Raw genomic sequence first — 15,774 nt, 5'->3', positions numbered from 1 at the left:
ATATGCTTGAAAATCTCCCTTGTTGTGATTTCCAGATGCAGCAAAGCATGCTGGGTAAATCCTTTCCATCTATCAAGTTTCAGCTTCAGAGTTTAGTGATGCATTTAGTTTTTTACAGGGATAATGGGGACTTTAACCAAAGTCATTCTTTGTTGTTTTGCAAATCACAATTACACCAGAAAAATATTCATTTTTTTGTGTTGCATTTGTTCTGACTAGACATGTGTCACTGGCGTTGATTTGCTAGTCTGAACAAGTCAAAGTCAGATAGAGAGCGCGTCAGAGAGAGAGAGAGAGAGAGAGAGAGAGAGAGAGTCAGAGGTGCTGAGAGAATGGGGGGAAATCAAAGCACATGTGAGAGAAAAAGAAGACAGCGAGAGCGATCTTGAGAGTAAGGGAGGGAGAGAGGGAGCAAGCTTAAGATAAAGGGAGAGAGAGAGTTGAAAGAGAAGGAGGAGGGGGTGAAGCACGAAAACGAGAGTGAAAGAATGGTGTGAGAGAGAGACAAGAAAGATGTAAATATCCCATAGAGAGCTATAGACAGTTCACTTCAGCCTCCAACTACAAGATGCCTAACACTCTATCACTTTGTATTAATGTCCAATCATAAAAAACATGTACTATAATGATTGTTGGCACACAGCTGCCCTCCCGCCCGTCTGTTCGATTCCAAGTCTCCACCTCACACAATCACACAGTAATTTAGAGTGATTTAGGTGGTGATTATTCTATGCAGATAGGGTGGGGAGAGAGAGAGAGAGGGAGAGAGAGAGGTGGGGGCAGACTACTGCTAAAGTGACAGCCAGGGGCTATCATATAACCTTAAACACACTCCAGAACTGTCTGGGCAACCGATCAGTTTCCTCGGGTCGCACCGCTCTGCGCCATGGAGGGTACACACACACTTTAATCATTTGCATACTCCAGTTCCCCCTACTCAACTCTGATTGGCTGGGGGGCGGCGGCCTAGCGTGGAATCCAGCTTCCAAACTTTCTCAGTTAGATCCCAACTCCTGTGTGGAGTGCTGAGTGTGGAGACGGAGCGGGACGGAGAGAAAGAGGGAGAGCAGTGAGCGGGGAGAAAGAGGATGGATTCTTAATTATATGTTTTGTGTAATTACCTTGGGGTTGGACTGAAGGATATCTTTCCTATAAAGAGGTAACTTTTTGTTGTTTGTTTATCTTTTCATTTTGAGAGATGGGATTGAATAGAAGATACTTAGTTAGATCTTAATTTGCTATTCCGACATTTTTGTACACACGTTTCTATTGTTTTGACATGCTTTAAAACATCATGAAAAGATTTATTTAAATTACGTTTGTAACAGTTTTCAAATTTTATTTTCATAGTCGATGGCGGAGATGTGTGAATAGCTCTCAGACCAGTGGACCCGTAAACTCTTGTGACCATCATGCTACCGGTTCTACTGCTGCTGGCTCTGGGCCTTGGTTCCGAGGCCCACTCCTCCTCCGACCCGGCCACCTTCACTATCCTGTACCGGGTATGGGAGGAGCAGCCAGCAGGCACGCGGGTCGGCCGGCTGATGGACGACCTGCGTCAGCGCGACTTTAGCGGCCCAATGGACGACTTCCAGGTGGTGGAGCACGGGGAAGCCCTTCCCTTCTCTGTCAGCGGCCGGGACGGGGAGGTGACGACCCTCAGTTGGCTGGACCGTGAGCTGCTGTGTCGCGGGGCGGACCTCTGTGAGCTGGGCTTCAGCGTCCTGTACAAGAAGAGTGGCGCCATGCGCTTCCTGCGAGTGCGTGTGGAGGTGATGGACCTGAACGACCACAGCCCCGCCTTCCCTGAAGAACTGCAGGAAGTCGAGATCTCGGAAACCGCCAGCCTCCAGATGAGGATCCCCCTGGACAGGGCGGCGGACCCTGACGCCGGCCCCAACGGGCTCCAGAACTACTCGCTGTCCGTCAATCAGCACTTTGCCCTTGAGGTGAGGGTGGGGCCGGGCGGGTCCAAACAAGCCGAGTTGGTGGTCATTAAGGAACTGGACAGAGAGATGCAGGCCACCTTTGAACTGACCCTGACGGCCTGGGATGAAGGCAACCCACCCCGGTCTGGGAATACAAGGGTCAGAGTTAATATCCTTGACTCCAATGATAACAGTCCCATCTTTGAGGACTGCAAACCCGTCGTAGAGCTGGCCGAGAACACGGTGCATGGTACCATCGTCGTCACCGTCAAGGCCACAGATCCAGACCAGGGGGCCAATGGGGAGGTAGAGTACTCCCTCAGCAAGCATGCCCCACCTGAGGTGCAGAAGCTCTTTGACATTGATCAAGAAACTGGGTCTGTGACCCTGAAAGGACCCCTGGACTACGAGGCCAGGCGTTCATTTGAAGTGGACATACAGGCTCGTGATCGAGGACCCAACGCCATCCCTTCCCACTGTAAACTTCAGATCAAGCTGATGGACATCAACGATAATGCACCGAGAATTCACATCACCTGGACTCCTCCGGACTCCCCCGTCGCGACGGTCCGTGAGGGAGCACCTCAGGACACCTTCCTGGCCTTGGTGATGGTGTCTGATGCAGATTCCGGAGACAATGGTAAAGTGAATGCCTTCATCCAGCGAGGATCGGGGCCCTTCCATCTTAAAAAGATCCATGGGGATAACTACATGATTGTCACCAATGGCAGCCTCGATCGAGAGAAGCACATGCAGTACAACATCAGTCTCCTTGCCACGGATCATGGAGACCCGCGACTGTCTTGCGTGAAACAGCTCACCGTCAATGTTCAAGATGAGAACGACAACCCGCCTGTCTTCACCCAACCCGTCTACAGAGCCTCCTTCCAGGAGAACAACGTGATTGGATACCTGGCCCTCAAAGTGGAGGCCCATGATGTCGATATGGAGCTTAGTGGAAGGGTGTCCTACTCCATGCGGGAGTCAAATGAGCTGGGATCTTCAACGGCATACTTCTCCGTTCACCGGACCAGTGGCATGGTCAGCGTACAGAAGCCGCTGGACTACGAGGACTCGGACCACTACTCCTTTATTGTGGAGGCCGTGGACCAGGGCTATCCTCCCCTCACCGGCACTGCCACGGTCAACATCGACATCCAAGACGTCAACGACAACCACCCCATCATCAAAGAGCCCGTGGCAATCAACGGGGTGGCGTATTTAAGCGTGCCTGTCAACGCTGACAAGGGCGAGATTGTCATCGAACTTGGCAATGAAGGGGCTGAAGGTTCCACCACCTCTCCCATCAGCCCACCAGCCAGAGAAGGGGTGGTAGGGTTCCTGGCTACTGTCCTCAAGGCGGAAGATCCAGATTCTGGGCCAAATGGTGATCTCGATTTCCTCATTTTCGATGGAAATCCCGATGGATTATTCTGGTTGGATCACACCACGGGCCAGCTCTTCGTGAACACCACCAATGCCACCGAGCTGATTGGGAAGGCGTTTAAAGTGGGTGTGGCCGTGTCTGACATGGGTACTCCTGGATTGGTAACTAAGGCCACCCTGGAGGTGAGCTTCATCAACCTTAAAGACCACCTCAAGAACTCGGGGGCCGGCAACCGCAGGCAACTCAGCTTCACCATGATGATCGCCATTTGCCTCGGGGCTACCTGCCTTCTGCTAATGCTAGCCATTGCTCTGGTGACCACGTTCTGTCGCCCCGAGAAACGGGACAACCGGGCCTACAACTGTCGGGAGGCGGAGTCAACCTACACGCGCCACCCGCGTCGCCCGCAGAAGAACATCAGGAAGTCGGATATCCAGCTGATTCCCGTCATCCGGGGCCGAAAAGACGATCCCTCGGAGGGCGACGGCGAGGCCCAGCCTCTCGCCCCGGTTCCCATGGCGCCCGAGGAGCCGCAGACGGAGAGACAGTACAGCATGGCGCCGTCGGCCAACAACACCAGCCTCCATTCTCTGACCTACCTCGACGCGGACTCCTCCACCCCGCCCTCCTCCTACGCCCGAACGCTCCGCAAACCAGGAGGCTTTGAGTTGGATGGAACCCTCCCCCGCACGCCGGCCACTCCTTACCGCACGCTACGGCGGCCCAGGAACCCGTCCTCCTCCACCTCCTCGCTGTCGCACACCGGCACCCTCAAACGCCTCGGCCATTCCGAGGTGGCCGGCAGGCCTGGAGAGGAAGAGGAAGAGGAGGGGGCGGGGCCACTGTCGTGCTCCAGCTCCACAGCGACCCTGCGCAGGCCGAAGACCCTTGAGGGTGGAGGGAGGAAAGAGGCGGAGCATCGGCGAATGCTCAGGAACCTGGTGCGCCTCTCCATGGCCGCCTTCGGGGACAACATCGAGCTCTCTGCTGCTTCGCCTGAAGTCCAGGTAAGACACCTTATCTGTACTTATACACGGTGTAGCGTTATAATATGTGTTTTATGTATATATATTTTTCCTCTTAATATTTTATTTATGATGTATTCATTGACTTATCTACTGATGTGACGGCAAGTATTTGAATAATTGCAAGTATTTGTCATTTGATCTGGTGGATATATTTCTACACACACACACGCACACACCCACACACTGAGTTGCCCATTTGTTCCTCAGCTAATAGTCTGCTGAAAGACCTAGCCAGGGGGAGTATGTATGTGTGGTGTGCGTGTGTGTTTGCGTGTGTGTGCGTGTGTGTGTGTGTGTGTGTGTGTGTGTGTGTGTGTGTGCGTGTGTATGTGTGTGTGTGTTCAGTAAGTTTAGTCAGGTGTTTTTGTGTCAGAGAGTAATCCTCCATCCCTGCAAAGATCAGATATCAGGTTGAGGCTACAGCGGTCAGACGATGAGCTGTGATATGTAAGCTAACGCAGGGACACCGCTAAACTCTTCTAAAGCTCCCTCAGAGAGCAGCACTTCCTCCTGCTATTAGTAGTGGACACACACACACACACACACACACACACACACACACACACACACACACACGTTTGCCAACACACACACACATACACCCACACGAAAACACACAGCCACACACACACACACACACACACACACACACACTCACACTCACACTCACGCTCACGCACACGCACACATACAAATACACACCCTTTATTCCCAGAGCTAAAAGAAGCTGATTAAAAACTGATGATTGATTCAATCACGTCGATTAGTTTGTCTTTTGCAGTTTATTTCATAGGGCTATAATGGGGACAGAGATAGATATACGGACCGAACGACCACTGCTTTTTCGCCACAAAATCAGTAGTCAAATGCTAAACAGACCATAGACAATGCACCCTCTATCTACCAAAAACACCCAGTACAAATATAGCCTCTCCGAGGCTGGCCCCACCAAACACACACCTCTCCTTAAGGGCAGCGGCCCACCGTCCAGAGGGCCCAGGTCTGAACCGCCTCATGTGAAGGCAATCAGGAGACCAGGAAGGCACCGCCCTCCACCACCTCACCTCCACCCGCCCTCTGCCCCACACCCAGCTACTCTCACCCAATCTCCCACTCACCCTGTCTGCAACCAAGTCCCTCCCCCCCTCCTCACCTCCAGCTCCACCCTGGCCCAGTTGGCTGAATGTTTTGGAGGATTGGAGGTTCCCCTCTGGGGACTCATGAGGAAGAGGCCAACAAATAGTTGAAATGGAGCCCACATACATATATGCAACCACATACACATGTATGCATATACAGGCACACACATACACACCACACACAAATAAAATACGCACACACACACACGCGCGCACACACACACACATTAATACATACATAAGCCCACACACACACTTGGCCGTCTTCCTGAGGACCTCAGCAAGAGGAAACAGAAAAGAATAGCCTGTTACGCACGAACCCCTTCCTGTCATAGCTAAAGTACACATACACACACACACACACCGACACGCACACACACACGCACACACACACACACACACACATACGCGCACACACACATCCACACACTCACACACGCACACACACGCACACACATGCACGCGCGCCCACGCACGCAAATAAACGGCACACACACAAACGCACACACGCACACACGTTACATTTCCCTGACTCTCCCTGCCTTCCCCTCCAGTCAATACTTCCTGTCTCGCTGGTCGTGCGCGGTGACAGCAAAGCGCCGTCAGCACAAAGCATTATGGGTCTCCCCCGCCCCCGTCAGCCGGGCCGCAGTACTGAGAGACGCGGCAGCGGGCGGTTCTCACACTGACACACTCTGCTCTTATTGACTCTACACCTGCCTCTTCTAACACAGAACACACACACACAATCACACACACACATATGTGTACATATTTCCATATGGACATATGCACATGTGCATGTATATATGTGTGTGTGTATGTGTGTGTTCACACAAACGCACTAATATACATACAACCGTTCACACAAACACGCACGCACACGCATACACACGCACGCACGAGCGCGCGCACACACACACACACACACACACACACACGCACACACATATGTGCATGTAGACACACACACACACACACACAGACACACCCACACAAACACACGCGCACACACACACACACACACACACACACAGATATTTATGTAGACACACACACACACACACACACACTCACTCACTCTGGCTGACACTAATGATTTAAACAAACCTAATGGGGGTTTGGTAGGGGGTTCACCGTGGCTTGGTACTTAAGGGGTTGTTTAAACAGGCGGTGTTAGCATGAGGTGTTAGTTTGGCACATTGAAGGTGGAGGAAGCCATTAGTGTCTGTCAGTCGTGTGGTGTCACCGCAGGGGAGCATGGCAGTGAGGCTGAACGGAGCATTACTTCAACAGACACGCACCGAAGAACCAATCACCTGTCATATCAATCAAGCTGTGGGGGAGCCATCAGTCAATGCCTGTCAATCAGGGGGAGGAGGGGGAAGAGTGAATTTGGACTGAGCCAAGTTGGAAAAAGAGTACTTTAGATTGTTTTGAAGTGAAGTGAACTGGATTGATCCAAAATTGAAAGAACTATTATTTTTGTTCTTTCAAGTTTCCTCTAATCAATACTTTTGTATTTAAATCCTCCCCCCTTTCCTCTCCTCCCTAACTCCTCTCTCCACCTCCCCCCTGCCCCTCTCTGCCTCTCCTACCCTCTTCCTCCCTTCTCCTCCTCAATCTGCACCTCCTCTTCTCCTCCTCAATCTGCACCTCCTCTTCTCCTCCTCAATCTGTACCTCCTCTGCACCTCCTCTTCTTCTCCTCTTCTCCCTCTCAATCTGCACCTCCTCTTCTCCTCCTCAATCTGCACCTCCTCTTCTCCTCCTCACAGCAGATCTCCCAGCTCCTCTCCCTCCTCCACCAGGGACAGCTGCAGCCCAGGCCAAATTTCCGTGGCAACAAGTACTCTCACCGTGCCGGCAGGTAAACAAACAAACTTCATGCAAAGAAATAAACTACAAACATGGGCGAGTGGCATTCTTTTGTCCTCTTTGGAGCCAGCTTTGGCTATAAGAGGTCATTGTTCTCATAGATCCCAACGATGCTGCCAGCCCCACCCTGGTCGCAATATTCATAATGCTGCAATTGCAAGGGCTTCCATCAGTGGGCACAAAGGCCCGATCAGCGTGTTGTGTTCTCATACCTCGGTGATAAATACATTACTTAACAGATGTGTTTTCACATGAGCTATTTGAGATTTCCACTTTAAGTAAACGTCAACACACACGAAAAACATAAAATATAAAATAACATGAAGCGTTGAGTATGTGTGGTAAAATGTAGAAAACACCAATTTTAAACTGCACACATTTAATAATAAATCTTACTTGATTATGAATGGGTTGATTGGAAAGGCTTTACTTGATGAGTAAAGGTGAATTATTGTTATTTATTTAAATGTTACCAATTATTTAAATTGTTGCCTGTAGTTAAGCTAGCGCATTGAAACGCAACAATTCTTGCACATACACAAACCAACAATCATACCAACCAAACAACATACAGCAATTTAAATGCCTGCCATGGCCACAGCAGGCATTTCAATTGCTATGTGTTGTTAGGTTTGTCTCCAGGAAGAACAAAGAATAGTGGTAAAACACATCCTTGCTTCCTTCTTTCTTGATCTTTTCTTTTCACTAAATGCTGCTTCTCCTCCTTCCTAGCTCTCCTGATCAAAACCTAAGTTTCTCTGACAGCCTGACCTTCAGTACAAACCGCTGGCAGACAGCCCTCTCTCTCACTACGTCCCGCTCGCTCTCTCTTCCTCTCTTTCACTGTCTCTCTCTCTCTCCCGCTACCATCCATGCCAAGAAGCAACGTCGGTGTGATTAAAATAGTCACAGGTGAAAGACTCATCTTGCAAAGACAATTAAGACAGGCAAGAGAAACCAAAACAACACAACACACACTCGTGACGCCAGAGGAACTGAGTGAAGTTTGTTTTGCAAACAGGAAGTAGCTCAACTCCCGGCGGAAATGAGCCACATGAATCCAAGACGAGCACACACATGTTTGTGAGTGTGTATGTCTGTGTGTGGTGTGTGGTGCCTGGTACCTGGATTTGTTTGTGTCATTGCCCATTCGGTTTTTGTTCCTCTATCTTGGCGTGTCTGTGTGTTTGTGTATGTGTGTTTGAATATGCATATTTGACTCTAATTATATCCTGACTGACTGTAATTTCATATACTGTCTTGCTTGATTGCCTTCCTGTCTCCATTTTGGGTTGTGTATGTCTGTGTGTCTGTGCTTTTGTGTGCGTGCGTCTGTGTGTGTGTCTGTATGTGTTTGTGTGTGTGTGTGTGTGTGTGTACGTGTGTGTCTGTCTGTGTGTGTGTGACTGTTCAGGTGTTTGGTTTGAGTCACGGTTCCTGTCGGGGTAATCGTACACATGTGTCACCCCCCTGCCTTCACCTGTTAATGACCTCACATGCAGCCTCTTGTTACAACCTGCCACCAAGCCCGGGGACATGTGTGTTTGCGTGTGTGCATCTACAATGACACCACTGGTAGCAAAACGCTACAACACACCCCACTGTTGTATTAACACAATTGCGTAAATCGTTCTCTGGTTGCTACGTTTTAAACGGAAATAAACTAAATAAATCTCCCATGTTCATGAGCTGTAGAGAAACAACCTCTCTGAGAGATTCGCAGACAGATCCGACGGCCCAGCGTGCAGCTTGGATTTAATGCTGTGCGATACCCTGACCTCAGTTTTTCTCTTATATGGTTGGTTTGGCCGTAGGTACGCAGGTCCAGACTGCCAGGACTGGCAGAGCACCAAGGACAGCGGCCATGGGGAGAGTGAGGCCGGGGACGTGGACTGGGAGGCCGGGAGGGACTCCCCGGACCACCGGCTGGATGACGGCTCCTGCACACACATCCACACTACTGGTACAACACTACACACATCCACACTACTGGTACAACACTACACAACACTACACACATCCACACTACTGGTACAACACTACACACATCCACACTACTGGTACAACACTACACAACACTACACACATCCACACTACTGGTTCAACACTACACAACACTACACACATCCACACTACTGGTTCAACACTGCACAACACTACACACATCCACACTACTGGTACAACACTATACAACACTACACACATCCACACTACTGGTACAACACCACACAACACTACACACATCCACACTACTGGTACAACACTGCACAACACTACACACATCCACACTACTGGTACAACACTGCACAACACTACACACATCCACACTACTGGTACAACACTGCACAACACTACACACATCCACACTACTGGTACAACACAACACTACACACATCCACACTACTGGTACAACACTACACAACACTACACACATCCACACTACTGGTACTATACTGCACAACACTACACACATCCAGACTACTGGTACAACACTACACAACACTACACACATCCACACTACTGGTACAATACTACACAACACTTCACACATCCACACCACTGGTACATAATACACAACACTTCACACATCCACACTACTGGTACAACACTACACAATACTACACACATCCACACTACTGGTACAATACTACACACCACTATACACATACACACTACTTGTTTGTAGAATACGACATACATACATACTACTTGTATGTACAATACTGTTATGTACCATAATATATTAAACTACACACATCCACACTACTGGTACAATACTACACAACACTACACACATCCACTCTACTGGTACAATACTACACAACACTACACACATCCACACCACTGGTACAATACTACACACATTCACACTATTGGTACATACTACACAACAAAACACATCCCCATTACTGGTACATACTACACAACACACCGTTACTGGTACAATACAACACACGACGCACACACATATGTTTTAATGTGTGTTTGTGTCTGTGTTCTCGTATATATACATGTATGTGTGTGTAGTTATGTGTATGTGTCTTTTTGTGTAACATGTATGTATGTGGCTTTGTGTATATAAATGTGTGTGTGTGTGTGTGTTCGTGTGCACGTAGAGATATGTACGTTTATGCTATGTCTTTGTGTTGTTGCGTGTCTGTGTGTAGCTGTGTGTGTGTGTTTCCTGCTATTGTGGTTGGAGCTGCATACCGAGGAGCTGTTCTTTGTTGGGAGATAAAAGCTGTGCGGCGAGAGACCTTGGGCTAGCTGAGGGGCTTTCTGCTCTCCCTGCCTGGGACCTGGCTCATGTTCACTCCTCTCTCAACAGACACCAGAACACTGTGTGGGTGGGGGGTGTTGACCGCATGTGTGTGTGTGTGTGTGTAGGTAAATGTGTGTGTGCAGTGCTAATATATATACGTTTTCATGTGTGGGTAGATTTGTGGTGTGTGTGTGTGTGTGTTTATTTATGTATATAAATATATATATAATATATGGGTGTGTTTGTGTGTGTGTGCGTGTGTGTGTGTGTGTGTGTGTGTGTGTATGGGTGTGTGTGTGGTTGGATGGTATGTGTGTGTGTGTGTGTGTGTGTGTGTGTGTATATGTATATATATATATATATCGGTGTGTTTGTGGGTGGTTAGTGTGTGTGTGTGCGTGTGTGTGTTTGTGTATGTGTGTGTCATGCGTGAGTCACCTCTGGCCTGCAGGTTTAATTGTCAGTGTAAAGACCCTGCAGACTAGACTGTCACAGGAATCTGTGAGATGAGCAAACATTTCTCATCCTCTTTTCTTCCCTCCACTCAGCCTTCTCTCCTGTTCTAGTCTCATCTTTCTCTCCTCTTCTCCTAACCACTATAGTTACTCTGTGATAACTTGACCCAGTAACTTTATCACATCTATATCCCTGCATGTTAACCTAATGGACACATGTACATTAAACATACATGTAACAGGCAGAGAGATGGCTGGAAAGTAAGTGTGTGTGATGGAAATCGAACCCATGTGAGAGGTGAGAGGTGAGAATGTTTGTGAAAAGGAGACAGGGATAGAGAGATACTAGAAGGTGAAAGCATGTGAGAGAGAGTGATAAAGTAGTGTAGATGACGGGGTGAGTTGTCATGAGGTTCTAGTTTTCCAAGGTGTCTGGTGTCTGAAGATGCTTTGATCCAGAGAAGCTGGAACAGGTCTCTAACAGGTCTGTTAGAGACATATCTTCTCATTGTCAACATACCTCCTTGATTTTTCACCCTTGGCTGAAGTACCAACATCTGATGTGTGTGTATTGGTGCTTGTGTGTAGCTGAATGTGTATTTGTCTGCATGGGTTTGTGTAAGCAGTGTAAATCTGATCTATGTGCTCTATGTGAGTCTGTATCTATCAGTGTATTTGTGTGTGTGTGTGTCTGTGTGTGTGTGTGTGTGTGTGTTTCGGCTGTATGTATGTATGCAGGTATGTATGTATGTATGTATGTATGTATGTATGTATGTGTGTATGTATTTTTGTATGTATGTATGTATGTATGTATGTATGTATGTATGTATGTATGTATGTATGTATGTATGTATGTATGTATGTATGTATGTATGTATGTATGTATGTATGTATGTATGTGTGAGAAGGCTGTAATGCCCCGTGTGGTATCTGTATCTGCATATATGTATCAGTAAAGTGCATGAAAGTATGTGTTTGTCTGTAGGCTGTTAGCCACTTTGGAATCTGTATCTGTATCTGTGTTTGTGGGCTGTGTGTGTGTGTGTGTGTGTGTGTGTGTGTGTGTGTGTAGGCTGTAATGCGCTTCGTGTGGCTGTGTTGAGATGAAAGGCAGCCTGATGAGCCTGACTTCAGCCCTCTAATCACTTTAGACCTCCGAGACACAGAGAGGAGCACCACGCTGGCAGAACCACAACACACACAGCACCCCTTCTCCAGGGACATACCACACATCTGGCATATCTGGCTGGCTCTCAACCCCGGCCCAGGCACCTATAATGCACTAGAGTCTGCTTATCAATGAACAAAAAGGCATCAGACTTTCTTTTTGTTTTGGATTCATGATGGGGGACGTTGACCTAGTGGTTGGGATTTGTAAGTCTGCCAGTCTAAATGTTGTTGGTTCATACCCCAATGTTCAAACAGTCTACAGGTAGGCATTCTGAAGCCATAAACCTAATCTGCTCTTTGATGGCTCTAAGGTCTCTTTTCATTAATGGTTAAACATTGTATTTTTTATGTATATTTGAACATTCACTGTTCTTCGGGACATAATTAGTATCCTTGTTCTTGCCCTTCAGATAATTCTGAAAGCAGATGAGTGCGTATTTCTGTTCTACTGGCCCAACAGTCTTTAAACATTAATCTTTTTTCACTTTATTTCCCACTGATAATCCATTGCCTCTTCACAACTTTGAAATCCATCCGGCTGTCTTTTGACATTCTGAAAATGCCTGGGATGTTTGTGGCGGTGCTCGGAGCGGGGTTGTCGCAGACAAGTCGACGTGTGGTGTGTGTGCACGTGGTGTGGCGGGGTGTGCACGTGGTGTGGCGGGGTGTGCACGTGGTCTGGCAGGTGTGCACGTGCGGCGAGCGCTCTTCTCCGCGCCCGGCTCCAGGAAGACGAGGAAGGACTTGTTGACAGGGGCAGCCAGATAAATGTCCCTCTGCTGTTTCCTCTTCCTGTCTGGTTCCCCGCCAAAGAGACCCATGACTCCAGGCTCTAAACCGGGGCTTTGACCTTGTTCTGCCAGTGTTCATGCGGTTGGGGGGGGAAGGGAGATTGAGATGAATCTCTGTTCCTGTACACAACTTGATCATATCAGCATGTTTACCTGCATACGGATGCTCAAGAGATTGTTGTGTTTGTTCCGGTGTGCATGAATATGTTTGTGTGTGTGTTTGTCTGCGCGCGTGTAAGGTAACAGGAATACCTCCACCGTTTGTGTGTACCGTGACTGTTGCCGTATAAACACACAGCTCCAAGTGCGCACGTGCACGTACACTCTGGTCCTCTGCTGTATCATTCCTCTCTCTCTGTCTCGTCTCTCTCTCTTTATCAGTTTCTCATCCATCCTCCTACCCCTCGGTCTCATTTTTCCTTCACTTCTATCCTTTTATCAGTCCATCTCTCTCTACTTTGTCTTTTATTTTGAGTAAAAATCAAATCTGTCTCTCTCTCACAATTTGTCCCTCGCTCTCTTCCTCAATCTATCTCTCTCGCCTTCCTTATTGTGAGTTTATATCTCTCAACCTTTCTCTCTGTCTCTCTCCAGACGACGTCTTCGCTGACCTGGACCCTGCCTGGGTGGCCCGCCTCTCCCTCCCTCTCTCTACAGATTACCATGACAACATGTTCGTCCCCAGCGCCTTACTGGCCCCCGACTCCCCTGACACGCCCCCGGGAGGCCTCGACCCCGCCTCCTCCTTCTCCACCTTCGGCAAGACGCCAGAGAAGGACGGCCCCCTGGGCGGGGCTCTGCTGTCGGAGGTCAGCACCCTCTTTGAAATGCTCATGACCCAGAAGGCCGACGCCCAGACAAGCCCCTCCCCCGCACTCCTCTACAGGCTGTCGGCAGCCTATCGCCGCTCGACGGGGCTGGACGGCGGAGGAGGTGGCGGCGGAAGGTCCGCCGCAGGTGCGACCGAGGAGCCATCGCCAGGGTTCAGCTACCACTAGACCAGACCCCACCCAGAAACCTCAAGGAAAGTGGCACATATATATCCTGTATATCTGACTACGGCGATAGCCTGGTAGCATTTTAGCTAACTGGCTGTGGCTGCATTAACGCATCACAAGATGGCCGCCGGCATCCACAACTGTAAATATTCAACTTTTTTATTTTTTGCTAGAATGTGAGATGTTTAGATGAATGAGTGAGGAACTCCTGGAATGAAGGGCGGAATGTAGGTTATCTGCATCATGTGACCAGGTTTTTCTGACCTCATATGTCTTCCGCCCAGAGACGTCTTGAAAATTCTGGAAAAGAGAGAGACAAGGGTTCTTCGGTTGGTTCCGTTTTGTATTGTCCGTTTAAAAAGGATCCACATGATTTAATAAATGAACTCAGTAGAGAGGAAATCTCCCTTTTGTCTGCGGTGAAGTTAAAACTGTTAAAACGAAAAAAAATGATAATGGATGTGTTCTGTTCCATACTTTAACATGAATAATGATAAATTCTGTGATTTTACAATATACTGATGGATTGGGAGGTTCAATTAAGGGATTTATTTTTCTGTTAAAATGGGCAAGCTACTTTTCTAAGATGTTTTCAATGTCCTATTTCTCTATGTATCAAAACAAAGCACTTTGTAAATTCATTGTGTATACATTCTGGAAAAGATTTAACTGAATATGTTTGTTGTGATCATTTGTTTGTATGCCTACGCCGTTTTCCTTAAAACGAACGAGAGAAGAACAAAAAAGAACTGCAGAGAAAATATTACGACTGGCAACGACGAATTTATGAAAATAAATATTCCTTCATGCTTTGAACCTTATTAGTGTTGGCAGTTCATAAACATTAGACATGTATTAGTCATCAGTTCTCTGTTCACAATTTCTAATGGACGAATCGAAGACTACAATTAACTCAAATATGAAGAATAAAGTTGCAGCAATTCAGTCAAAACCCGCAGGAAATTAAAAACTACACCAGATAAGAATTACTTTGAAAACAGCACCATCTTCTGGCAGAAAATGTTAATATTTACCACAAGGCTCTTGCTTTTAAAGGAGGCCAAAACCTCAACACTACTGGCAGATAAGTTTGCAAGAGAACGAAACATTGAAAAGGAGAGATGAGGAGAACATGAGCTGTGAAAGAATTAAACAGCATTGTATTTCCTGATAAAAATGTATTTAATTCAGATTTACTTTATTTCTTTGATTTTATTCACATTATATGCAGTTTTTTCACAGAATCTATTTAGTTCCTCTATCCCTTTGTTTCACTCTATTTTCTCATTATCTCTCAGTTTTGTCCCCATTTCCTCATTCTCCATATTTTCTCTCTCATTTTTCAAAATTCTCCAGCTTTTCTTTCGTTCTCTTTTCTCTTCATTCCATTTTTGATTTCAAAATTGTAGTACCCTCCATAGTTTTCTCTTAAGGTTTTCTCAATTTCCATATTTTTCTCTCACTCTCTTTTAGATGTTCTCTTCCTCTCCATCTTTTTCTCCCTCCCCTCTTTAGATTTTCTGGATTGCTCCATCATTTTTCACTCACAATTTCTTAATTTTGTCATTCTCCATAGTTTCTCTCACATTCTTTTTCAGATTAATTCGTTCCCTCCATCTTTTTCCCTCTTTCAGGATGTCATTCAGACCGGAATCTTGGAATGCGGATCATTGTGAGAGATTCTGATTGGCTGATTAAGGTAATTTGACAGAGAACATTAAACCACCAATCCAACAATT

General features: G+C 47.4%; 1 protein-coding gene across 1 annotated transcript; it reads left to right on the top strand.

The window, feature by feature from the left end:
- Nucleotides 1–1,023: 1,023 nt before the first annotated feature.
- pcdh12 (protocadherin 12) lies at nucleotides 1,024–14,868 on the top strand. Its single transcript, XM_079744552.1, has 5 exons — nucleotides 1,024–1,159; nucleotides 1,351–4,322; nucleotides 7,260–7,351; nucleotides 9,174–9,322; nucleotides 13,632–14,868. Exons 2-5 carry the CDS (start codon nucleotides 1,413–1,415, stop codon nucleotides 14,033–14,035), a joined length of 3,555 nt encoding a protein of 1,184 aa, XP_079600678.1. The 5' UTR covers nucleotides 1,024–1,159; nucleotides 1,351–1,412; the 3' UTR covers nucleotides 14,036–14,868.
- The last annotated feature ends 906 nt before the right edge of the window (nucleotides 14,869–15,774 follow it).

Source organism: Pollachius pollachius (assembly GCF_949987615.1).
Source record: "Pollachius pollachius genome assembly, chromosome: 10".
NCBI lineage: Eukaryota > Metazoa > Chordata > Actinopteri > Gadiformes > Gadidae > Pollachius > Pollachius pollachius.
The sequence above is the reverse complement of the archived record's forward strand: the minus strand, read 5'-3'. Positions and strand labels throughout refer to the sequence as shown.

Excerpts from the sequence above, each read along its gene's own strand:
- pcdh12 (XM_079744552.1), top strand. The coding sequence starts at position 1,413 with ATGCTACCGGTTCTACTGCTGCTGGCTCTGGGCCTTGGTTCCGAGGCC. Across the intron at positions 7,352-9,173 it reads TACTCTCACCGTGCCGGCAG|GTACGCAGGTCCAGACTGCC; the intron begins GTAAACAAACAA and ends GTTTGGCCGTAG. Across the intron at positions 9,323-13,631 it reads CACACACATCCACACTACTG|ACGACGTCTTCGCTGACCTG; the intron begins GTACAACACTAC and ends GTCTCTCTCCAG.